General features: G+C 41.9%; 2 protein-coding genes across 3 annotated transcripts; one reads left to right on the top strand and one right to left on the bottom strand.

The window, feature by feature from the left end:
* Positions 1-8536: 8536 nt before the first annotated feature.
* On the bottom strand, positions 8537-21929 carry yipf2 (Yip1 domain family, member 2). Of its 2 annotated transcripts, none has more exons than XM_083978113.1 (9): positions 21708-21929; positions 21011-21076; positions 18305-18453; positions 17534-17614; positions 17270-17357; positions 16074-16190; positions 15802-15968; positions 10739-10921; positions 8537-9654 (listed from the first exon to the last, which is right to left on the bottom strand). In XM_083978113.1, the coding sequence occupies exons 2-9, from the start codon at positions 21039-21041 to the stop codon at positions 9565-9567; spliced, it is 906 nt and encodes a 301-aa protein (XP_083834239.1). In that variant the 5' UTR covers positions 21042-21076; positions 21708-21929; the 3' UTR covers positions 8537-9564. The 2 variants fall into 2 exon arrangements, with proteins under 2 accessions (XP_083834239.1, XP_083834240.1); XM_083978114.1 differs by having other exon boundaries at positions 21668-21929.
* A 752-nt stretch (positions 21930-22681) lies between these two features.
* Positions 22682-26299, top strand: timm29 (translocase of inner mitochondrial membrane 29). The gene is made up of 2 exons (XM_083977435.1): positions 22682-22885; positions 25325-26299. Exons 1-2 carry the CDS (start codon positions 22771-22773, stop codon positions 26002-26004), a joined length of 795 nt encoding a protein of 264 aa, XP_083833561.1. The 5' UTR covers positions 22682-22770; the 3' UTR covers positions 26005-26299.
* Positions 26300-26880: the final 581 nt, after the last annotated feature.

A 26880-nucleotide genomic window follows, 5' to 3' on the forward strand; every position in this document is an offset into this window, starting at 1 on the left:
GAAGCAGTTTCACCCATAGAGATGATGCTTTAAAGGGATAGTTCAACATTTTGGCAAATTGGCCCATTGCCATAACCGCTAGTCAAAGTAGATTCGTTACCTTTAATTGTCGGCGCAAGCTATTTTTAGAACGGCGGAGCAGAGCCATGAGCTGCTCAGAGCTATACTATGGAGGCTAAAGGAATTTCTTGGTTTCCCTCATCAAACTCATCAAATACACAATCCAACAACTCCAGAACGCTCTGGTGGACAAGTTGTGACCTGCACATTCACCACACTATGAGATAATAACAGAACGTTATGAAACAGCCGTTTTCGAGGTAAATACAGGGTAAATACAGAGTCTGCTTGCTGAAAAACTGTCCCTGAAGGCAACGCGCATCAGCGGTTTTGCATGAATTTACCTCGAAAACAACTCTGTCTGGTAACGTTGTGTTATTATCTCATAGCGTGGTGAATGTGCAGGTCACAACTTGTCCACCAGAGCGTTGTGGAGTTGTTGGATTGTGTATTTGATGAGGGAAACCAAGAAATTCCTTTAGCCTCCATAGTATAGCTCTGAGCAGCCATTCTAAAAATAGCTTACACCGACAATTAAAGGTAACGAACCTACTGCTATGACTATAGCGATTATGGCAATGGGCCAATTTGCCAAAATTATCCCTTTAATGGACCAATAGGAGCTGTGTGTAGTAGATCCTGTTCACAGAGGAACCGGTTCAGAGTCTTCATGTCTGTGTGGATCTGCTGGACCAGCACCCTGCAGACTGGAACTGAGTATTCCTCTGTTTGTCCTGCAGGCCACCATCTAATGGAAGTCTGTGTATTTATTACACAAGTGTGGTCTAGTGAAGCAGCTTCACCATGAACTGATGCAAAGGTACAATGATCAAACATGCTGGCCTAATGAGCAGATGGAGATGGATGTTACCAGATGTTACACACTCCTTATACAAGGAAGTCAGAAGAGAGACTGAGCTCATGACAGTGGAGCTACAAGTGCTTTATTTGACATGAACAGATCCAGAGTGAACACCAAGCTGACGACTGGATTATACAGATAGTTTAAACAGCTTTGGTGTAGGGATGATTCTGCCCAGTTACATTAGTAAGGGCATTTTAGCAGATATTTGACCAATCTGGGAACTAAATCCTTACCAAGAAATTTCTTCACAATTGTCTTTAGGAGCGTGCGTAATATAATGTCTTAAAATGTTGAAATTCAACTCCCGTGGGAAACCCCCTAAAAAACGACTCAAAGTCGGGGTACCCGTAACTGGATTTTTGAACATTCCGAAATGTTAAATTTGGCCTCAAGTAACTTGTGAGGGGTCAAACTAGGGGTTTTTCATGATTCTGAGTTGATCGCAAACATTAGTTTTACGCCCAAAACACTCCTTGGTGGAGAAAAAAACAGCCACACCCACTTTTCTTGTTCATCGGAACCCCCACTACCACCAATAGAATGTATTGCAGAGAAGCCATTCCTTATCATTGCAGAGGTTGTGCTACATAATACTACTAAATACTCAATATAATATCACTTTTATTCTACCCTTTTTTCTATAGGACATTATACAGACCCTCCAGGATTTTATGATGTCACAATTGCAACTATTAATGCAAATTCAATCATGAATTCTTTGGCCTTGCCACTGCAACTTTTCAGCGAATTTGCTGTCATAGACCGCTGTGGCTAGCTGTTTTCAGCTGTGGCCACAGTGTTTCCATTACGTTTTTGGCCATGGCAGCAGCCTTGAGAGAATATACAGTGAAGTGGATAGGATAATGCTCTGCATGACTGACACTTCCAGGTTCATCTCAGTATATTGGAATATCATGGACATTTCAGTAGTTAAAGCAGATATCAGCTTCACGGCCGTTTCGGCTAATGCTGCGTTCAAGGCAGGCTTTTGAAACCGTAAGTTACAGCTTCAAGTCACAACTACGACTTGGTAGCGTTCCAGGTAACCCGTAGCTCGTGTTTTTACCATCCTGTTGTCTGTGAAAGTTCCCTATAACGGCCACTCGTAACTTCCGACCCGTGAACTCGTACCAGATCGAACTGGTATGACTTCACAGGAAGGAAAAACACAAAGTACGAGTTTCTTTGAACGCACCATGAGTTAGCAGCCCCCGCCCTTGTCAGGCATCAATTGGTCCTCGTGCTACGTCACCACATTCACGCGCATCCCTTGGCTGCACACACAGCCCTTCATGCCGTTCTCTCTCCTCATTGGATAACACTTGTATCCCACAAGGAAAATTTTCTCCTCGGGTTACAGCAGAGCAGAGTGACGGAGAGACTCGTGTTTAGGCTGAAATACTTCATGTAAGTGATTGCTGACGGAAAATAGGACTATTTAGGACTTATATTAACAAAAACATTCCACTGATATCTGCTTTAAGTTTAAAGGGACAACGAGGAGTTTTGGAAAAGCGAAGCGTTTTCACACTACATTTATGAGCCTCCGCGCACACCGTAAAATTCTTTGACCGGCGCAAGACGGACTCATGTTTTCATTCATCAATAATTAAAGTCAGAGGTTCAAAGAGGTTCAGTTACTGTCGTAGTTCCGACCATAAACGGCGATTCAGCTGCGTTATTCTCATTAAGGAAACGCTGGTCGGCTCGACCAGCATTTCCGCCACCACTAATAATAACAAAATAACGATAGAGACAGAACGATATATTTATCGAAAATGGGCCCAACAAGTGTGGGTAGCGGAGATTCATCCACATTAACATGAGACTTTTTTATAACCGAATAGAAACTCCTCGTTGTCCCTTTAAATATTGAAACTCATATTACAAAGATTCAAAACACACAGACTGAAATATTTCATCTTTATGACTTAGCTACATTTACTGAAAACCCCAAATTCAGTAAATCAAACAATCAGGATGTAGTGAAAAAGTTCACTACTGACCCTTTTCACAGTGGACATGTTGAGTCATTGCAGGGTAAACACAGGTGGAATTAATAACATTAAAGCAAGTAGTAAGCGGAATGTTTGTGTTAATATAAGTCTTAAATAGTTGTATCTTCCGACAGCAATCACTTACATAGAGTGTTTGGTCTGAAACACGGGTCTGTCAGTCACTCTGCTCTGCTGTAAGCCCAGGAGAAAACTTTCCTTGTATCCTACAACCTTTATCCAATGAGGAGAGAGAACGGCATAAAGGGGCGGTCCTCTCTGTGTGTGCAGCCAAGGGATGCGCGTGAATGTGGTGACGTAGGGACGAAGGCGGGGACTGCTAACTCCATCTGCTGACAGGAAGTTAGCCAAAACCACCGGATCGCTTACTTCTGCTTTAAGTTTAAATATTGAAACTCATATTACAAAGATTCAATCACACAGACTGAAATATTTCATCTTCATGACTTGGCTACATTTACTGAAAACCCCAAATTCAGTAAATCAAACAATCAGGATGTCGTGATAAAGTTCACTACTGACCCTTTTCACAGTGGCCATGTTGACACGTCACTGCAGGTAAACACAGGTGGAATTAATAACATAAATTTTGGTCCCATTCCATTTAGCTGTTCCAGGGTCAGCTGTGTATGCTGTCTCGCTGGAGTAACTGTGACACACCTAAATGGAATACAACCACAATTAATGTTATTAGGTAGGCCTATACACACGTGTTTATCCTGCAATGACACGTTAAAATGGCTGCTGTCTATTGTAACCTAATGATGTCACACTCTGATCAGCTGATCATTGATAAGCACTAACTTTATTTATAAACTACATACTAATGAGTATTCATGTGTTATAAATATCAGTATTTATTAATGCTTAAAGCAGAAGTAAGTGGTCCGGTCGTTTTCGCTAATGCTGTGTTCCAGGCAGGCTTTTGAAATCGTAAATTACAGCTTCAAGTCACAACTTACGACTTTGTAGCGTTCCAGGCAACCCACTCGTGTTTTTCCGACCTGTTTTACCGGTGAAAGTCACTATAACGGCCACTCGTAACTTCTGACCTGTGAACTCGTACCAGATCGAACTGGTACGACTTCACGGTCGGAAAAATACGAGTTTCCTTGAACGCACCATAACAGCCCTCGTCCCTACGTCGCCACATTCACGGCGTCCCTTGGCTGCACACACAGCCCTTTATGCCGTTCTCTCTCCTCATTGGATAAAAACTGTAGGATACGATAAATGTTTTCTCCTGGGCTCAGAGCAGAGCAGAGGGACTGACAGACCCGTGTTTCGGTCCAAACACTCTATAGAAGTGATTGCTGTCGGAAGATATAACTATTTAAGACTTATATTAACACAAATATATCACTTACTTCTGCTTTAACTAATGCTTAATAGTATGTACTTATTATAAAGTGTTACTGAATAGTTAAAGGGATCGTTCACCCAAAATTCAAATTTTATTTCACTCATTATCTACTCACCCTCATGCCAACTAAGAGCTGTGAGAAGTTTCAGAGTCCTCCGTCCCTTCTCTGAGTTACGGGGGGGGGGGGGGGGGGGTCCGCGCAGCAGTATTTGTCCATATAATGGTTGTGAATGGATACCAACTTTCTTCATCCAAAAAGACACACCAAAAAACATCCAAATACCTCCATACTGCTCGTGTGTAAGGTCCCTCTTGTATTGAAGCCCCGATATGCTGCGCGGACCCCCCCGTAACTCAGAGAAGGAACGGAGGACTCACACACTCACAGCTCTTAGTCAACATGAGGGTGAGTAGATAATGAGTGAAATTTGAATTTTGGGTGAACTATCCTTTTAATAGTCATTGAGTTCCCGTACATCATCCCTACATGGATTGAGACAACTGAGTGGACTGGATCCCTGACATCACATACTGAGCTGCAGGTGGTGAGAGACACACAAGTCAACTTACAGATGAGTGTTACTAACAGCTCACTCATGCTTGTTGTCATTTCTGTCCACTTATCATTAGCTACATCTAATGCTAATATTTATATAAGTAGCTTGAGTAATTTTAGAAACAGGGTTGGGCCCTTTCTACTTCAGGACAAATAGAAAAGGACAAACCGGTCTCAGGGATATCAGCAGAATAATATGCTGCACAGCAGGTCAGGGATGATGTGCAGGATGTCGGCCTCTGTGGACACAAGCTCTTGGTAACCTGAGACAAAGTCCCATGGACTGAGACAACACTCAGTCTCTATCTGCATACAGCTAGGGCTGTCACCATCATGGCATTTTAGTTGACATACATACAAAAAAACACAGTTCCATTGTTCGCTATAATATAATTTTTTCCAGCCCTTCAAAGTGCAGGAAAAACACAGTTTTTATTTGGACCTAACCAACTGCTGATCGGCCGGCGCTAACCCTGGGTGGAGAGGGATACATGAGTTGGTTATAGGTCCAAATAAAACTGCGTTTTTCCTGCACTTTGAGGGGCTGGAAAAAATTATATTATAGCGAACAATGGAACTGTGTTTTTTTTTTTTTTCAGGTAAAACCTCTTTTAGGCCGTGAAAATAGGCCGTTTCTTTGGGTCTGTTCACAACACTGTATGTTGTAAATCTCTGGGCAGGGCTATGGGCTGGCGTTGCTAACGGGAGGAGTGCAGAGAGTCTTCTACGGCAATTAAAGTACTTAGGGGCTATTTGTAGATCATATAACCCCCACTTTAAAAAAAATGCTACTATCCCTTTAACATAATTTAATATTACACATACACCTTATGAAGAAGAGACATTTATTTGCATTTCTGTTTGTCTTCAGGCTGTGTGACTAAATCCATGATGCTAATGTCAATAGAGGCTCATTGAAATGCAGAAATTACTCACACAGAGATAAAGAGTTTGTGGCGCTCCACTCATGTCATTAAACCATAAAAGAAGAAGTTCAGTTCAGTTCAGCTTTATTATCCCACAGAGGGAAACCTATTTTGCAGAGGTAGCAGAATCACAAGGACACTAACAACAACACAGGGAGATAACACCAAACCATAAAAACCACCAACTTGGGTTAAGAACCAATAAATAAAAGTGCATCACATAGGTAAAGTGTGAATTGATTGCACTGGTGATGAAGCAGCATTTGTACCTGTTTGTTCTGGCCCTATAGGGAGCCTGTGTCTCCGTCTTCTGGCCCCCTGCAAGACTACTAAAGTGGGTCCCTGCCTACTTTGTTTGTTTTGATGCTAATGCAGCATTACTATGAGTATTAGTCAGGGTCTTATGCAGAATAAATCAGTCATACAAAGATTAGACTACTGGGGTTTTTTATGGGCCCCACTGGATTTATCATCACCTTTCTCCCCTATACGGCCCTGGTAGAGGATGATCAGGACTGGACAAGATGGCATTATACATTTTTGTGATTGTGGGCTGCAGGACACCAAGTGTTTTGCTGGCTTCATTTACTATCTTTTTTTTTTTCTCAAATATGTTTATTGAGCTTTTTATATATTAACATAACAACAATGATACGACAACAACAACAACAACGCTCAGTACAACATTGGTCTAGACAGCCTGTACACATATACATCTCACATGCACCTGACCAGTGCAATGGAAAGGCCTTTTCTGTGAAAATAAAAGGACTAGATAGATAAAATAGTTAAATAAATGAAAAAATAAAATAAAAAATACACCCCAGATCACAATTCTAGAAGTTTCAAATGGCCAGGTTGCAGTAATACGCAGGAAAAGAGCCAAAGGCTAGCCAAGGACAACACTCGAAAGCACTGAAGCCACTGTAGAGTTGGAAAAGTGAAGATATGGAGTCCAAATGTTCATAAACTGTCCTTCTGACGACATTTACTATCTTTTAACATGCGGTTCTTATTTTGTGCAGAAAGCCCAGAATAAAAGGAGATCAAGCAAAGGGTTAAAACAGACTCAATAAAATATCTATAAAATCAAACCACCACCGGCTTTTCTACATCAAAAGAGTTTAGTTTTCATAGAAAATAAAGTCCCTGCAGTCCCTTTTTGCAGATGACATCAGTGTTCAGCTTATGGGTCAAGTTCTTATCAATCACTGTCCCCACCTTGCACCACTCCACCATCTCCATACTGACCTGGGATAGGAAGGGGGCACAGCGTTATGCCATTAGAGGAACGACAAGGAAACAGTAATGGAGATATGTCTTGTGTTAGTTGCATCCAGCTGTTCTACAGATGAATGGAAACCATTTCAACCATTATGCAAAATGATTGCAGTCATTTCAAATGATTGCCATCAGGCGATTATGTAACAATAGTGTCAGGCCTACATACAACACACATCACCTGTCAAACATGGTGGGTGTGTACATGTGTAGCTACAAATGTGGCTGGCATCTGTTGAGTCAGTGACATGCAACAAATTCTTCTCTCAAAGGTTTTACCCTGCATTGTTCAGTCAGATGTGTATCAGATTTATGCCAGATTAATGGAGCGTGAGGATTACAGTTTCAGTGACATGCAGAGAAGTTATTAAATAAAGTCATTAAATGTATCATAAATCATACAACTGTGGTTTCAAAAACTAAAAAAACTAAATGTTTTGGCTGCTGTTCCCGAAATGACGCAGGAAAACAGCGTGGAGCCATAATATAACTGTTGTCACCAGTGTGGATGAAACACAGAGTCTCAGCAGTCAGCAGGACAGAGTCTGTTTATTAACAACAAAAAAACCCTACACAGCATCACAGTGAGGAATGAACAGAAACACAAACATTTCTCTCAGTTTACAGTATGCTATGCTGAAGGTGAGGAGGCTGAGTGTTCTTCTCCTCCACCTGTGACTGAACTGAGGGGAAACATTCACAGGCTTCAGTCTTTTCCAATTCCCAACAATAAATATATCAAGTCTTCATTTTGCCGCATTACATTCAGTTGAGTTTGAGGTGCAACTGTTCATCAGGAGGTTTTCACTGGGTGCTGTGATGATTAATCGAGTTAAATGAATTGTCGTGGCAATAATTCATTAATGGACGAGACAGAGTTTACAACCAGAGCTCTGTGAGGCTGCAACGGAGACAGCTGAGCCCACGTGAAGTTTAACACAACATAAAATATAGAACATAAAGAAAATGACAGTGTTCAGCAGACATACTGTTTACCATGAGCTAATTAGCACTAAACACAAGAGGCTGATGGGAATGTCTTTGTTTTTGCAGGTACTTGGTCATAAAGTGAGTTGATCACCTTGGTAGACCAGACTTCAGGGTTCTATAGTCACAATCTAAATACTGAAGCTGCTGTTTCTGTCTGTTAAAGGGATAGTTCAACATTGTGGCAAATTGGGCCATTGCCATAATCCCTATAGTCTTACAAGTAGGTTTGGTACCTTTAATTGTCGGTGCAAACTAACGGCGGAGCAGAGCCGCGTCTCTGCATTTGCCTCGAACACAACTCTCGTAATGTTCCGTTATTATTATTATTATTATATCATTGTGCAGGTCACAACTTGTCCACCAGAGCGTTTTGGAGTTGTTGGATTGTGTATTTGATGACTTTGATGAAGGAAACCAAGAAATCCCATGAGCCTCCGTAGTGTAGCTCTGAGCAGCTCGCGGCTCTGCTCCGCCGTTCTAAAAATAGCTTGCACCGACATTTAAGGTAACGAACCTACTCCTAAAACTATAAGGATTATGGCAATGGGCCAATTTGCCAAAGTTTGTAACTATCCCTTTAACTAATGAAGAGACACAGTCTATTTTTTAACTACTTGAATTAACTGTATAATACTGTATTTTACCTACATGTAATTAATACTTTTGCTGTAGCAGCCGTTTTTCCACTGTTCATAGTGACACCTGTAGCTCTCTTCACCACTGACCAGCTTCCTACTTGCTCAGTGAGGTTCATTATGTCAAAGAATTGCAATACTTATTGTCTTTCTTATATATAAGACAAAAACAACAACATCCTGTCTGATATATATAAGAAAGCCAACATGTCTAGCTCCTTACTTGGTTTCTTATAATAATGGCTTCAACAATACAATGTGAGGGGGGCAATAAATTAAACAAAGGCGATTCCCACATAGATTCAGTTGTCGTTTCCTGTTATAACAATCCCAATCTACTGTGGAAAAGATCTTTCCATGAAAAAGAATAATTACATTATATTATATTAAATTTGATGCTATTTTCTGATCAATATAATTATAAATGTTCTGTCTTTTTGGGGTTTGGTCCAGCGAAGGAGTCGGAAGATGTCACCATGAGCTTTAAGCAACTGTTACGGCCTCTGTATTCTGATCTTCTGTAAATCATTGATTAATGAGGAATTGATCATTTCTTCTGCTTTAACTTGCGTCTTGCTGATGAAACAGGGGATTAACAGCTTTCAGGAAGTCGCTCCGGACGAATCCACATGCAGCACAGCACAGTAGAAATGCACAGGTATTGCAGAGTGAACAGATGCTACCTCAGTTAAAGTAAAACCATCCCCGGGATACATTAGACAAACAACCACACACCCATCCCAGCACATGAGAAAACAAGAAACTAAATCAAACACTGGCAATATTCAACATTGCCTCAACCAGTCTGTACATGGTTTTATATCTGTGACTCCAGACACAACAGCCTTCCTTTTCTCTCCCTCCTTCCCTCGGTCAGTGGGGTTTGGTGGTTGCTATGACGTGAGACGAGGGGGTCGTGGGGACGTCGATCACTTCATGTACGGCCGGCTGGAAGAAGTACATCTAAAAAAAAAAGAAAAGACAGGAGGTAAACGATGTGCTGGAGGTTCACGGTGCACAAGTAGTCCAGTCATTTTATGAGAAAAGGTTGAACAAATTGCAACAGAAGCAAACTCAACTGATTTTGTATCCTCAACATGACCTGAGTGAGGGAAAAAAAGCCCTGAAGAATCCCATCAGGGGAAAGTTTAGAAAAAGACCCAAATATATCCCATTCATACGCCTATTCATTATTTTTCTCACGTGAATAGGGTAACATTTTTAACCTTTAAATATCTCCATGAAAATTACTGAGTTGATTACTTAAATTAAGACAAACAAAAAATGTATTACAAGTTTTTTGAAATTCTTTGTTAACATGAGCAAATTTGCATAAATTCCACCGTTTTGACAGCACATGTATACATAAAGGTGCTGTGGTGGTACCAACATGAAAATTGGAAGGAGCTGACTCCAGAGGTTCATAAAGGGACCCGTGTATTGTCTTGAAATTTCGGACCAAGTCACGGAGTTTACTTTAACTTTCGTCAGCTTACCAACTGTAGCTTTAATGAGCTAGGGCGCTTTATGCTACCATGTAAAACCAGTGCTTCCTGCAGCGACGGATTCTTGAAAAATTGCAGTCATCTTGACATTTAAAGTGGTTTCTTGTCGGTTGACCGATGGAGTCAACTCATTCCAAATTTCATGTTGGTACCACCACAGCACCTTTATATATGTGCTGTCAAAATGGTGGAATTTATGCAAATTTATGCAAATTTGCTCATGTTAACAAAGAATTTCAAAAAACTTGTAATACATTTTTTGTTTGTCTTAATATAAGTAATCAACTCAGTAATTTTCATGGAGATATCTAAAGGTTAAAAATGTTACCCTATTCACGTGAGAAAAATAATTTTTCGAAACTTTCCCCTGATGAGATTCTTCTGGGCTTTTTTTCCCTCATTCAGGACATGTTGAGGATACAAAATCAGTTGAGTTTGCTTCTGTTGCAATATATTTAACGTTGACCCCTTTTTTGGCTTAAAATGACTGGACTAAAGCAGAGTGAGTCTTGGTCCACGCGGCGGTGACGAGGCTCACTGACCTTACAGCCGATAGCCAGCAACGTGTGCAAAACAACTATGGTCACCACCGTAGCCACGGCCGTCAGCTTGGTGTCATCGCGGACGACGGGCCAGAAGGTGAGGACCAGGACCGAGCCGGAGATCGTCATGGCGACCAGGATCAGCGTCCAGCGCAGCCACTCGAACGGGATGATCCATAGAACCTGAGGGTGACAGGGTGACGAGAGACACACACACACACACACACACACACACACACACACACACACACACACACACACACACACACACACACACACACACACACACACACACACACACACACACACACACACACACACACACACACACACACACACACACACACACACACACACACACACACACACACACACACACACAGTGTCAGACCAACACGTCTGATCTGCTGTATGATGAGTACAGAACCACACAAACAGTCGCGCCGATTTTAATAAGCATTTCCATGCACCATTTGCTGAGTGGTGTTTTCAACATTTGCCATCGGTAGGTGTTTGTTAAAGGGATAGTTCAACATTTTGGCAAACTGGCCCATTGCCTTAATCCCTATAATTTGAGGAGTAGGTTCGTTACCTTTAATTGTCGGTGCAAGCTTTTTTTAGAGTGGCGGAGCAGAGCCACGAGCTGCTCAGAGCTACGCTACGGAGGCTAATGGGATTTCTTCACCACGCTATGAGATAATAACGGAATGTTACGAGACAGAGTTGTTTTTGAGACAAATGCGGAAACTGTGCCGAAAAACTGTCCCTGAAGGCAACGCACATCAGCGGTTTTGCATGAATTTACCTCAAAAACAACTCTGTCTGGTAACGTTGTGTTATTATCTCATAGTGTGGTGAATGTGCAGGTCACAACTTGTCCACCAGAGCGTTGTGGAGTTGTTGGATTGTGTATTTGATGAGTTTGATGAGGGAAACCAAGAAATCCCATTAGCCTCCATAGCGTAGCTCTGAGCAGCTCACGGCTCTGCTCCGCCGTTCTAAAAATAGCTTGCACCGACAATTAAAGCAGAAGTAAGTGGTCCGGTCGTTTTGGCTAATGCCGCGTTCCAGGCAGGCTTTTGAAATCGTAAATTACAGCTTCAAGTCACAACTTACGACTTTGTAGCGTTTCAGGCAACCCACTTGTGTTTTTCCGACCTGTTTTACCTGTGAAAGTCACTATAACGGCCACTCGTAACTTCCGACCCGTGAACTCGTACCAGATCGAACTGGTACCACTTCACGGTCGGAAAGATACGAGTTTCCTTGAACGCACCATAACAGTCCTCGTCCCTACGTCACCACATTCACGGCGTTCCTTGGCTGCACACACAGCCCTGCATGCCGTTCTCTCTCCTCATTGGATAAAAACTGTAGGATACGATAAATGTTTTCTCTTCGGCTCAGAGCAGAGCAGAGGGACTGAGAGACCCGTGTTTCGGTCCAAACACTCTATGTAAGTGATTGCTGTTGGAAGATATAACTATTTAAGACTTATATTAACACAAATATATCACTCACTTCTGCTTTAAAGGTAACAAACCTACTGCTATGACTATAGGGATTATGGCAATGGGCCAATTTGCCAAAATGTTGAACTATCCCTTTAAAAGCTGCAGCAGGGAGACAGTATGAGGAGCAACAACAATCGCAGGGAGGAGGCCGTGGCGGATTCTCTCCTGAGCTCAGTGCTGTCACTCTGATTCCTCACAGGTTGTGAGTAAGTTGTGCTCCAACTATGATGTAACAGAGTTAAAGGGGAACTATGCAAGTCTGAGTCTCCTCTGTGTTGCTAACCCTCCTCTTGGCCATGTGCATTTTGTTTTCAACAAAGCCGATGAGAAAGCAATCCATGGAGCGGTGGATAACATTATTTATGATGTACAATGTAACGATGTGTATATTTGCGTAGTCTTATCTGTCATTAACAAGAGATTACGGGTTACGGGGTGCGTTACGTTTGTGTCACGCTACCGCAGAGACGAGAGCTGGGACACCAGGTCGTTTATTATTATTTAACCATCACAATCACTCTGAATCTGTTTAATTAGGGAAAATGTAGCAATGAAAATCCTAGTTTCTCATTAAAGGATAATTTCCGTTTTTTACAACCTGGACCTTATTTCTAGCATAAAATACAATCATTTACTCACCCAGATAACTTTGGTGTCATTTGGAGTCGTTTTGACGAAATTAGCCCCAGTGGAGCGGCGCGTATATCCGTATAATGCGAGAACACGGGGCAGCGCAATGCAGCCTCTAAATAACACATTATCCGCCACAAAACTCGTTCATTTCACCAATATTTAGTTATGATACACTAGTGCTATTCCCCTCCGAGCCCGTGGTGGCATGTTATCAACATCCGGGGTCTGTAGGTTGACCTACTGACCTCTGATCTGGATGATGTCATCTCTGAGCGCCGCGCGGCTCATTCTGATAATAATCATTCTGCTTCGGCATTCGGGTCCATTTTTATCTCAACTAGCCGGAGCTTTAGTGAGTCCAGGTTGAGGAGAGGAAGCCTGTGGAAGCTGAACTTCATCCAGCTGCTCATTTTGTTCTGACAAGTCAGAAACACGCAGAAACACCGTAGCATTAGTGGTAGCAAGTTAGCCGCGCTGGGCAGCGGTCGGAGATGACATCATCCAGATCAGAGGTTAGTAGGTCAACCTACAGACGCAGGATGTTGTTAACATGCCACCACGGGCTCGGAGGGGAATATCACTAGCGTATCATAACTAAATATTGGTAAAATGAACGAGTTTCGCCGCAGATAATGCGTTATATAGAGGCTGCGCTTGGGTGCCCCGTGTTCTCGCATTATACGGATATACGCGCCGCTCCACTGGGGCTAATTTCGTCAAAACAACTCCAAATGACACCAAAGTTATCTGGGTGAGTAAATGATCGTATTTTATGCTAGAAATAAGTCCCGGGTTGTAAAAAACGGAAATTATCTTTTAAGCTCCTGATCTAAACCAAATGAACCAAGACACAGGTGAAAAAGGGATCTAAGATGACTCCTTAATATTTGTGTTGAATATATACACCGATCAGGCAGAACTGACAGGTGAAGGGATATAATATCAGGCAGCAGGTGAACATGTTGTCCTCAAAGTTGATGTGTTAGAAGCAGGAAAACTGGACAGTGTAAGGATCTGATCCAGTTCTCCAAGGACGACTGGCTCTCTCATGTGAAAAGTGGTCAGGATCTATCAGACCTGGTCCAAGGAAGGAAGAGTGGTGAAGCGGCCACAGGCTCAGTGATACACATGGGGAGAGAAGGCTGCATGGCCCGTGTGCTCCATCCAACAGACCAGAACACACAGCGCAGCACAGTTTGTTGTGTATTTGGCAGCAAAAGGGACCAACACAATATTAGGCAGTTGGTGCCTGATGGGTGTATATCTGGATATTGAATATCTTGTAATACTAAATATCAGCTAGTTTGTGTTATATTCTGATACACTGATGAACAGCTTACATCAACGCAGCAGAAAAGATGAAAACTCTTGGATCTGGAGACTTTTGTCCAATTTGCTAGTAAATTGACAGTAAATTGCTTCTCCAGCTCAATTTCTGTCAAATCTATCTCTACTCCACTGCAGGTCAGAGTTCACCACATCACTGTCAGTCATTTACATCACATTCCCACTGCATCTGAACACTTCAGTAGCTGGGATGAAAAGAAGAGAGAAAATGGTAAGAAATTGATGGACAGATTGACAGATTGCAAAACACACACACAGCACTGTGCAAAAGTTTTCGGCACTTCAGATGGTTAGATTCTACTCCGTTACACAGGACCATCCCAGAGACCAAACAGCATTACAGTGACCCAAAAATTACAGCCAGTGTCAAAAATAACTATTTTTAGATAAGACTGAGTCCTGCAACAGATGGTAAAGCCCCCCCCCCCCCCCCACCACCACCACACCACCACAGAGCCTCAGTCTGGGATTACATGAAGAGACAGATGAGACTGAGACAGAACAACTGTGGCCACTTCCCCAAGATGCTTCAACAAGCTGCCGGTCACAGCAGATTATGATGAGATTGAGGTTTCTCCTGTTGACTGGACTTTGTATGAAGTTAATTCATAAACAAAGACTATTCATGAAAGCATCTTCACTTTACTTATGGTGCTTTAAACCTTTGCACAGTACTGCATGTGGTGGTACTCTCAGCCTTTCTGTGTAGAGTTTGCATGTTCCTCTGTGTCTGTGTGGGTTTTTCTCTGGATTGGCCAGATTCCTCCCACAATGGGCTTTATGCACAGCTCCACTACTTCCTGAAATAAGCCAGCTCCTTTATTTCCTGTCTTACATTATTGGACCAACTGATTAATCCAGGTGTGTCTGACCATTGTTGTGAGGTCAGACACACCTGGATTAATCAGTGGACAAGATATCCACTGGAGATTTTTTTTTTAATGGACTGAGTCACTGGGTTATTAAGGTTAACCGTTAGCCCGGCTAATCTATGATAACCATGACTAATTACTAAAATGTGCACACGTAAATAGTAATGTTTGTCCAATCATTGGTTTTATAAACTTTACAAACATCAGATTAGTCTAAACGGCGATACAGTATAGTGACATGAAAAATTATATATATATATATATATATATATATATATATATATATATATATATATATATATATATATATAGCGAAACTCTCGTCCGTCACTATTGTTCGAATGCTGGTTTTCTACCCGGAAGTAGTTGTAAACAACAAGGAGATTCGTCCTTAGCGCAGGATCACATCGAGTACTTACTGTACACTGTAGTGTGTGAATGTGAATGTGTGTGTGTTGTTTGTCTCTATATGTGGCCCTGTGACAGACACCCTCACCCTGTGTCAGCTGGGATCATGGAAAAGTGGCACAGACAATATGTGGATGTAAAATGGCATTTATGAGTGTATCCATAATTATCTCTACCTCTGTTCTGATGATACTTTAAAACAGGGAGAGACAGTGTTCACCTAATTTAATTGTTTTTTTCTTCCATAAAAGCTCATTGGTCAGGCTGTCAGGAGGCAGCATGTACTCACTGAGGTGGGGATATAGATGAAGAGAGAATAGCCGTAGACACACACTGTCTCCAGGAAGGAGTAACCTCCGATCTGCCTCTCAGCCCCTTGCCGCCAGGTCAGGAAACCCCATAAACCGACTGGCACAAGCCAGGCGTACATGAAGATCACTACTGCAGCTATCGTTACTGTGAGGAGAAAGTGAGATGCGGAAAATTAAACAAAATTCAATAAAAATGACACAACAGCTTGAGGCGGAGCGTGGAGCTGGACCAGGTCTAGGACTCACTGACCTCTGTGGAACTGGGGTCTGTAGTGGTAGGCCGGGTCTCCCATGTGACTCAGGAAGTTGGACAGGTTCCCGCTGATCACCACTGAGAACACCAGCGTCACACAGATCCAGAACGGACCTTCACACACAACACACACAACACACACAGCACACAACACACACAGCACACAGAAACAGATCAGAGGTAGAGACAGTCAGACATGTTGAAGTCCACGGAGCAGCTGAGCTTTGACCGTTCAAAAAACTGGAAGTATTGTTTCTCAAATTGTCAATTTGTGTGAATGAGGTCAAAACTCTGCAATCTGACGTATAGAATGTGTGAAGTGAAAATGTGAGAGCTACAAGAGCTGAAGATTTTTATTATTTTTTACTAAAAAGAAGAAGAGCCTAAGAGATTCATCTCAGGCCATGTGACACACATTAGCATAATGGCAACAGGTTAAAAGCTGAAGGAGACATTACAAAGTTAAATATAACTTCAACAGCGGAATGTACTATGACCCATTAGATATATAGCCTATATATATATATATATATAGAGAGAGAGAGACGTTATTGACGTGACGTTATTGATGCCAGGGGAGGTTATTGTGCTACAGAAGCGTTCACATTAGTGTAAATAGAGAATAAGAAGAACAAAATACAAGGGAAATAAGTCAATAGGATAAAAAAAAAACCCCGATATAAACAAATCTATCATTTAAAAAATATATAATAAAATACCCATCTAAAATATCAGAAAATAAATAAATAAACAACAGTGCAATGATGCAAGAACTGTTCCAAAAACGATGAGGTGTAACTCCAAGTCCCGTGAGTTCTGTTGGACAAAGATCAGTTATAAAGTCTAACTGCATTTGGCAAGCAGGATTTGATAGAACTACATGAGCCTTCTAGAGAAGCAACTCAGACTGTTTAAACTGTGTCAATAGCTGCAGCAGCTGAAGTTCAAAGGAGTTTCTTGTTGTTGGAAAAAATATTTTGGAAAAATAATATTTAAAAAAAAAGGTGGAAGTTAAAAAAGGTAGCATAATGTCAGCATTAGAATAGAATTACTGAGAAATAAACTGACTTTTTTTCTCAGAAATTCTGAGTTTTTATCTCAGAATCTTAAAAAAAAATCTCCGTTGCTGGCCCACACGCTCTTCCGTAATAAATAGAGTATGGTTTATGTTTAAACATATGAATATGGCTTACCATATAGATCAGGGTTAGATCTCAGGTAGTGCTTGATAAAGTTTTTTCCAGGCAACGGCAGAACTGATCCTTTAACTCTGTCCAGCACCTGCATCACATGATGGGGAAGTCACACAGAACAACAGTACAAAACGTTATAAAACTACAACAAATACTAATGTATTTGAACTTATTTTATAATTTCTAAAAGGATATTTGTATCCACTGTCCAGTTACATCATCTGCAGTTGCATAGCAGCTGTGTTTGCAGAGAGGAGCTCCTACCTGCCCTGTGTCCACATTGAAGAAAGACTGATAATACTCAAAGGTCCAGAAGCCTCCTGCTGCTTTCTGTCCCCCTAACAACTGAAAGAAGACACGTCTCTCAGCTGCTGTCACGCTGGAACATCAACACTTAAAGGGATAGTTCACCCAAAATTAAAATTTCACTCATTATCTACTCACCCTCATGTCGACTAAGAGCTGGGAGAATTTTCAGAGTCCTCCGTGCCTTCTCTGAGTTACGGGGGGGTCCGCGCAGCAGTATTTGTCCATATAATGGTTGTCAATGGATACCAACTTTCTTCGTCCAAAAAGACACACCAAAAAACATCCAAATACCTCCATACTGCTCGTCTGTAATGTCCCTCTTGTATTGAAGCCCCGACATGAGAAATTGTTCCGCCGGTAGAGCAGTGAACCGAGACACTGGGAGCTTCCACTACAAACAAGCTTAAAATATAGACTTATTTAATTTTTTTCGGAACAATTTCTCATGTCGGGGCTTCAATACAAGAGGGACATTACAGACGAGCAGTATGGAGGTATTTGGATGTTTTTTGGTGTGTCTTTTTGGACCAAGAAAGTTGGTATCCATTGACAACCATTATATGGACAAATACTACTGCGCGGACCCCCCCGTAACTCAGAGAAGGAATGGAGGACTCTGAAAATTCTCACAGCTCTTAGTCGACATGAGGGTGAGTAGATAATGAGTGAAATTTGAATTTTGGGTGAACTATCCCTTTAACCAGTCAGCACAGACACCTCCCTCACCTCTGAGCTCTCCTCCTGTCCCTCCTCGTCCTCCGACAGGTCCAGCTTCACGTCCTCTCCGGCCGCTGCAGCCGGGCCGTCTGAGGCCGACATGCTGAGCGTGGTGGCCTTGGGGTCTGCCGACAGCAGCTCCGCCGCTTCCTCAAACTCTGCACACACACAGAGGGGGACACAAGGGTGAGTGGTGGTGGTGGGACAGTGGGACAGTGGGACGGACGGCAGGTCGTCCACTTATCAGAGGGACAGAGGTTCCACCCCAGCTCCTCTAATCTGCATGATGAAGTGTCCTTGGAAGAACCTTTCAGCCCCAAACTGAAGGCAGTGTTAGAGTGTGTATATGGGTGTGATGCATGAAGATGTGTCAAACCTTTTTTTACATCAAGGACCCCTAAACTGACACAAATTAGACCACAGACCCCCATTGGACAAAATCTTGAACCACGAAATACACAAATATTTGTTTTGAGACTGAAAAACATTACTTTTTTTAGTCAATGTATGTTCAAATTACTGCCAATGGCATACATTTTTGGAAAAATTTCAAGAAATTTCTGGAAAAAATGCAATATTTCTGGAAAAATAAAAAGAGAAAAAGTTGGGGACCCCCTTGAACTCTCTCAAGGACCCCTGGGGGTCCCCGGACCCCACTTTGAGAACCACTGCTGTAGAGCATGATCATTAGACTAGAGAATAAGTGAAGCCTATTTAGATCCAAGGAACAAAATGTACATAAAACACACTGATCAGGTTACTGAGTGAGCAGTTAGAAGAATGATGAGGCAAACTAATTAAACCCAGCACAAATAATGTGGCATTAACATCTAAACCTGCGTTAAATACAACAAAGTGACACAGTCTCTGACCTGCCATTGTATTGTGAGCTTGGTATGTGTAGTTAACAGTGGAGGGAGCAGTATTTTCTACATACAGTTACACACATCACACATTTTTTACTTTGCACTAAAATCAACACTGCCAATTTGTTGTATATACTTTTGTACATTAAATTTTATTTATTTGTTCTTTATATTCTTATACTATATGTTGTTATCGCCACTGTATCATCACTGTGTGTCTGTGTAATGCTGCTGCTGCTGCTATCTACCTATCTACCTACCTATCTACCTACCTATCTATCTATCTATCTATCTATCTATCTATCTATCTATCTATCTATCTATCTATCTATCTATCTATCTATCTATCTATCTATCTATCTATCTATCTATCTATCTATATCAAATGTTAATTTGTTTATCATTTAAATAGCGGTATTTCCAGAAATTAAAATGTGTGGGGGGAAAAAAGTCTATCACAGGGCCACATATGGGAACAAACAACACACACACAATAACATTCACACATTAGTGTAAGTTCTCGATGTGATCCTGCGCTTACAAGTGACATCACACTATACAGCAATCGTGATTGGTTGTAGGTCGGGGAAAAAAAATCATATATAGATATCACTAAAATTAAACACGTTTGAAACCACATTTTGAAAGTGTTTTTCCATTTCCATCCTAAAAGTAACTGGTAACTGAAGCTGTCAAATAGAAAGTACAATATCTCTTCTGAAATGTAGCAGAGTAGAAGTAAAAGGAAAATATAAATGGAAATACTCCAGTAAAGTACAAGCACCTCTAAGCACCTCTAAAGTTAGGTGAATGCTCTCTGTGTCTCTGCGGTGAGGCCTGACTGCAGCTCATGTGTCCTGCAGAAATGTCCCACTGCCAGTAGAGGACACTGTTAACAGCTGCTCTGCTGCAGACTGATCTGAGGAGCTGCTCACTGGCTTTATGTCTCCTCACTCCACAGGTGAGGACATCTGTCATTGCTCTCTAGGTGAAGGTTCTAAGAAATGCTGAAATATTTAAAGGGATAGTTCACCCAAAATTCAAATTTCACTCATTATCTACTCACCCTCATGTCGACTAAGAGCTGTGAGAATTTTCAGAGTCCTCTGTCCCTTCTCTGAGTTACGGGGGGGTCCGCGCATTATATTCCATATAATGGTTGTGAATGGATACCAACTTTCTTTGTCCAAAAAGACACACCAAAAAACATCCAAATACCTCCATACTGCTCGTCTATAATGTCCCTCTTGTATTGAAGCCCCGACATGAGAAATTGTTCCACCGGTCAGTGCAAATCTCACAGGAAGAGCAGTGAACTGAGACACTGGGAGCTTCCGCTACAAACAAGCTTAAAATATAGACTTATTTAATTTTTTTCTGAACAATTTCTCATGTCGGGGCTTCAATACAAGAGGGACATTACAGACGAGCAGTATGGAGGTATTTGGATGTTTTTTGGTGTGTCTTTTTGGACGAAGAAAGTTGGTATCCATTGACAACCATTATATGGACAAATACTGCTGCACGGACCCCCCCGTAACTCAGAGAAGGAACGGAGGACTATGAAAATTCTCACAGCTCTTAGTCGACATGAGGGTGAGTAGATAATGAGTGAATGAATTGAATTGAATTTTGGGTGAACTATCCCTTTAAACAGAGGAAATAAAGAGACAAGTAACACTGATGAAAAGCAGTCTAATGGAGTGATAAGGTCCTACAGTTTAATATCACAGCAGATGTGACAGAGAAAACAAGTGACCTAACAGCAGTATCATCCTATGAGAACAAGGCCATTGTGAGGTAAGTCCAATAAATAGGCTAAACATACGTTAAAGTCCCATCACTTTACCTTGGAAATGTAGATCATTTGGGCTGGCCATGGTTCCAGTGGCCTAACAGCAACCTCATGCAACACCTGAGAGAATATGAACATATATTCACATAAAACAGCTTCTTGTCAGCTCCTGTTGTCCTTCTGGGTCAAATTGACCCAATCTGTTTCCTTCCTCCATCCTTCCTTCTTTCCTTCTTTCCACAATCCTTTTTCCCTTCCTTCTTTCTTTCCTTCCTTCCTTCCTTCCTTCCCTTCGTCCTTACTTCTTCTTCTTCTTGATCCAATTGACCTGATCTGTTCCCTATATACCTCCATCTTTCTTTCATTCCCTTTTCCCTTCCTTCTTCTTCCTTCCTTGAACGAATCTGTTCCCTCCCTCCATCTTTCTTTCCTTCCTTCCTTCCGACTCAATTGACCCAATCTGTTCCCTCCCTCCTTCTATTTTTCCTTCCTTCTTTCCTCCCATCTTTCCCTTTGTCCTTCCTTCCTCCCTTCCTTCCTTGACCCAGGAGGACAACAGGAAGGTTAATCAGGAGACTGCTCATTACAGACCAAACATCTGTTAGTATAGTCAGCAGTAAGTGACGTATCCGGAGGCTCCTTTAAGTCCAAACTACAACAGTACAAGACATTGTGGGAAAATAACAAAGACAAGTAACTTTTAAATTCTACCTCGGTGTCGTGAGCAGAAAAACAGAGGTTTAAGTCGCACCTGTCCGCAGGAGATGAGCTGGTGGTTCCCACAGCGGCTGTGACAGCTAACTGCGGCTAAGCTACACCACCAGCAGCACCGTTCACCATCCGCCTCTGTGTCTGAAAACCAAGGAAACACACAGAAAACGACCAAGCGGTCCGCGCACCTTTAATAAACGCACAGTTTACAATAAAACTAGTCTAACGCTGCCCTGTCAGCTAACAGCGTTGCTCCCTCAGTCCAGCTGGCACCACTTCCGGTACACGTCACCACGTAAACAAAGCTGTCACGTGAATCGCGGGCTGCGACACTGAATATGATAAAAAAAAAAAACTAAATTCTCAGTTTTAGATGATTCATTTGTTAATTATTTTATCCAAATTTTATATACATAAGTATACATTTTCTGGTAAGAAGCCAAACTTCTTAGAACTGTCTGCATATGACATAATAAATAAATATCCCTCTGTGATTGTGAGAATAAAAAAGCTGTTAAAACGTATGATGTAAGCTTTACAAAATATTAATTTAAGTTTATGTTTTTTCTGTCTTGCTGTCACCCCTGGCGTATTTATGATGGTTTGGTTGTGTATTAATGTTGTATACACTTATGTATACTCTTGTTGTCAATAAAGTTGTTAAAAAAAATCGCGGGCTGCGGTCGAAAATTAAAATAAAAAAAACAAAGAAAAGAAAAAGGGGGAAAAAAGGCCGGTCCTCCCACCAAGCAAATGCGCGTGGAATCTGCATTTTCTTTTCAACAAAGAACAAATCAATCAGTCAATCTTTGTTTTTTGAATTTTGGAACTAATATTTTTTATTTGACACTGAAAAAGAAAAATGTATAAAATGTCACTGCCTACACACTTATCGGTACCTTATTTTTACAGTCTATGATCGGTACAACAAGAAGACGTTGGTGTCAACAAGCGGAACCTTTGTGAGGTACTAGATTCCAGTCGGAAGGAGAAAGTAGGTTCACCCGTGGGCGCCATTTTGGTTCCATGTGAGCTGTCTTCTGTAGCTGCAGAATGATTCCTCTGCATGAAGGTGACCGCCCTGGTTGTTAAAATCAGTGGAAATGGCCTCGTTGCGAGCAGCGACGAGGAGGTTCTGCGCGGCGGCAGAAGCAGCAGCAGCTCCGGCAGCTCCGGCCTCCACCAGCCGCTGGGACCGACTGAAGAAGAGCAGAGCAGGTGAGGAACCAACCAACCGAGCTCACCACCGGCTACTTAGAGTAAGGTTACAGCAGGGACATCACTGCTTAGGGTCACACAGTCACTGTCAGTGCAACTACTGCTAAATGGTTTACACTGTCTAATACGTTGCAGTCTGCTAAACACGATGGTTTCCCGAGCTGCCAGAGAGATGTGTTGTGTATGTGGCCGCTGTGACAGTTAACATTGACTGTTCTCATACCGCTCCATAAGCAGCAGAGTCTGACAGCCATAACGCATGTCACCTGAGTCTGTGTGATCCATTGATTAGTTTCTCTGGTTTGAGTATTTTTGTTTTCTTCTATTAACTAACGTTACTGGCAACATTTCTCCAAAAAAAAAAAAAAAAAGTTGTAGTCAACTAGTCAAAATAAATCTTTTCAGACCTTGAATAATGCAAGGCAAATATGTTTCTAAACGACACAACAAAAATATTTTAATTTAGGAAGAGTTTGTAAATCAGTTTTGGTGGGATAATATCAGTTTTTTAATCCCAGCTGTGGTTTTTTATCATCTTCCTCAATCAGATGTGGTTCAAGTGATGACCTAATCAGTGTCTCATGATCAAGTAGAAAGAGTTGTGTTTGTGGTGTAAAAAATGAGTGAGTGGCATACATGTAAAGCTGCTTTTTAAGAAACATTTGTGAAAGTGGTCTCTTAATTTTTTCCAGAGCTGTGTTTACAAAGGTAAAATGTGTCACAACAGACTATTAATAAAGCATAGTATCCTCCAGTCATAATGAACATGTTTGTTAATTGGTACAGATCGAACAAACATCACATCATCATATCAACATCATCATCATTATTATCTTTGTCAGTGAAAATGAATAGCAGATATTAACACTCCAACTGAAATCGTGACTCATATTGCAGTATAGCCTACTCTATTCAGCCTCGGTTTGCCCTGCATTATTTCCATCTCTGTTGATTGGTTTTCTCTTCTCCATCATCATCTCCATCAGAGTAGAGAAATGAATCAGTGAACTGTGACAGTAAATGGAACTAGAGTGACAGTCGGTACAGTACAGCCAAACACTCCTACATGTTTTGTACTAACATGTAGCTTTATTGTCTGAAATCCATACACAGCAGCACATCTGTATGCTTTTAGTTCCATTCCTCCAGCTGTATGATTGATGCAGGGGTGAGTGTACTCCAGACACCACTGACTGACTCCTGTGGTGTTTGGCTGACATGAAAGCTACTCACATGTCTCCAGTCAGGTGTGGCTGTGTCTTTAGGGCTGCAACGAACGATTATTTTTTATTATTCATTAATCTGTCAATTATTTAAACGAAAATTATTCATCCATTAGTTGTTTGACATTTTCCAACATTTTATTGACCAATCAGTGTTTCTCAAACCACAAGATGACGTCCTCAAATGTCTTGTGTTGTCCACAAACCAAAGAGATATTCAGTTTGTTGTCATAAAGGAACCAGAAATATTCACATTTAAGAAGCTGAAATCTTAAAAAACTACCCAAACCAATTATTCGATTATCAAAATAGTTGACAATTAATTTAATAATCAGTTATTGTGCGATTAAAGGGATAGTTCAATATTTTGGCAAACTGGCCCATTGCCATAATCCCTATAGTCACAGCAGTAGGTTTGTTACCTTTAATTGTCGGTGCAAGCTATTTTTAGAACGGCGGAGCAGAGCCGCGAGCTGCTCAGAGCTACGCTACGGAGGCTAATAGGATTTCTTGGTTTCCCTCATCAAACTCATCAAATACACAATCCAACAACTCCACAACGCTCTGGTGGACAAGTTGTGACCTGCACATTCACCACGCTATGAGATAATAACACAACGTTACCAGACAGAGTTGTTTTTGAGGTAAATTCATGCAAAACCTGCTGATGCGTGTTTCCATTGCGGGCAATTTTTTGGCAAGCAGTCTTTGCATTTCCCTCTGAAATGAGTTTGAGTTTTGATTTGTTGAGTCTGTCCCGGTTGCTGCCGTAGTGTCCTTGGGCAAGACACCTTACCCACCTTGCTCCTGATGGGTCGTGGTTCGCGCCTTGCATGGCAGCTTCCGCCATCAGTGTGTGAATGTGTGTGTGAACGGGTGAATGTGATGTACTGTAAAGCGCTTTGGGTATCGTTCAGGTATAGTAAAGCGCTATATAAATACAAGACCATTTACCATTTACCATTTGATGAGGGAAACCAAGAAATCCCATTAGCCTCCGTAGCGTAGCTCTGAGCAGCTCACGGCTCTGCTCCGCTGTTCTAAAAACAGCTTGCACCGACAATTTAAGGTAACAAACCTACTGCTATGACTAGGGATTATGGCAATGCATGGGCCAATTTGTCAAAAATGTTGAACTATCCCTTTAATTGATGAATTGTTGCCACTCTAGTGTCTTTTGGACATCAGACAGGACTAAGTGTCTTCTCCTTTGCAGCTGTTTGGTGTCGTGGCCTGTTCACTGATTATAAAGAGGCGTGTAAGGAGATAGTGGTCGGTGCGTGGGAGCGACCAATCAAAGCCTCAGGATACGTGGCCCTGCTGGGCGGGGCCTGGGCCTGTTTCTACACCAAACCCGACCAGACGTCCTTCGAGGGAACCCTGCTGGAGCGCTCCAACCAGCTGGCTCTGCTGTCCCCGTGGATCCGCAACGGGGCCTCGGACGGCCACGTGCAGAGCCTGGCGAGGCTCCGTAACGAGGGCCGGCTCCGCCACGCCAGCCTGGGCCTGCTCTCTCTGGTCTACAGCGCCGCCTACCACCCGGACGCCAGCCTGTACGAGGCCAAGTGCTCCAACCTGTCGGAGCCCTGGTGGGAGTTCCACCGGCGGGTGCTGGACGTGGGCTTCGCCGGCCGCTGGTGGGTCCTGGACTCAAAGATGCAGGACTACGACGTGAACCCGGACGAGTTCAAGCACCTGCCTGCTCACATGCAGGTGACTTCACCGCCGAGCGTTCAGGAGGTGGAGAGGAACGAGAGGCTGCACAAAGAGTCCTGGTTACCCCCCACTGTGAAGGAGGAGGAGGAGGAGGAGGAGGAGGAGAAGGAAGTGAACGTAGCGGACAGAACGGAGGAGAGGATCAGTGAAGAGAGTCAGATGAAACCACTGAAAGAGTAACAGACTGGAGCAGCAGATATTATACACACACTGATAAAAGACTGTACCACTTATTCTCATTTGTCATATTTTGCTGGATTTAGCAAAACCATTTTTCACATCTTTGGTTTATCAAAGTAAAAGCCCCTTCAGAATCTTCAGTTGTGTTTTATTTATTCCTGCTTGTTTTTTTTGTTGTTTTTTTGAAGACAATGTGTCAATAAATCTGTCAGTTATCTCCTGGCATCTTACAGTTAATCTCTCACAACTCACACAAATTCATATATAAATCAGCCTTTTGCTAAAATGCAAACAAACATTGGATATTAATAAGCAATTCCTATTTTTGCTTTTTTTTTGTTTGCTGCACCCACTCCCCTTTAAACTGCCTTCCCATCCAATTAATTAGTGTTTTCTTATATTTTTGTTTTTACATGTTACTTTAATTTCTGCAGCAGAGGATTAAAAAAATGCGTCTCTACCATCTCTACTCTGATGGATTACTCTATGGAATATTTGAGAAATGACAGAACAAGAAAGAAGCAGTTTACACAGATATGACTTCAACATCTGATGTTTTACATTTGTGTTTCATTATAAGAATGCAGCAGTATTTGAGTGTGCAGCAGTAGCAGTAATATTTATGCCATGTTGACTGTTTACATGGACAGTGTTCTGGATAGGATCACTAATTGAATTATTGTGTTAAGGAAAACTGTAAACTGTGAACATCATATCCTCATTTCAGGAAGCTGGAAAACCTCTAACCTGGTTTCAACACATTCCAATCTGTGATCTGGCATTTAAACATCTCATCCATCTGCCATGTTCTAGATTCTTCCTCGGTTCATATTGCAGTATAAACCAGAGATATGATAAGAGAACACGTGTGATGTT

This window comes from Trachurus trachurus, assembly GCF_905171665.1.
Source record: "Trachurus trachurus genome assembly, chromosome: 8".
Classification (NCBI taxonomy): Eukaryota; Metazoa; Chordata; class Actinopteri; order Carangiformes; family Carangidae; genus Trachurus; species Trachurus trachurus.

What these genes read in the sequence shown, in the direction of transcription:
- yipf2 (XM_083978113.1), bottom strand. Translation starts at nt 21,041, where the DNA reads ATGGCCAGCCCAAATGATCTACATTTCCAAG. An exon ending in AAATGATCTACATTTCCAAG is followed by an intron (nt 18,454 to 21,010) that starts GTAAAGTGATGG and finishes GTGTGTGTGCAG; the next exon opens with AGTTTGAGGAAGCGGCGGAG. An exon ending in GACAGGAGGAGAGCTCAGAG is followed by an intron (nt 17,615 to 18,304) that starts GTGAGGGAGGTG and finishes GTCTTCTTTCAG; the next exon opens with TTGTTAGGGGGACAGAAAGC.
- timm29 (XM_083977435.1), top strand. Translation starts at nt 22,771, where the DNA reads ATGGCCTCGTTGCGAGCAGCGACGAGGAGGTTCTGCGCGGCGGCAGAA. An exon ending in ACTGAAGAAGAGCAGAGCAG is followed by an intron (nt 22,886 to 25,324) that starts GTGAGGAACCAA and finishes TCTCCTTTGCAG; the next exon opens with CTGTTTGGTGTCGTGGCCTG.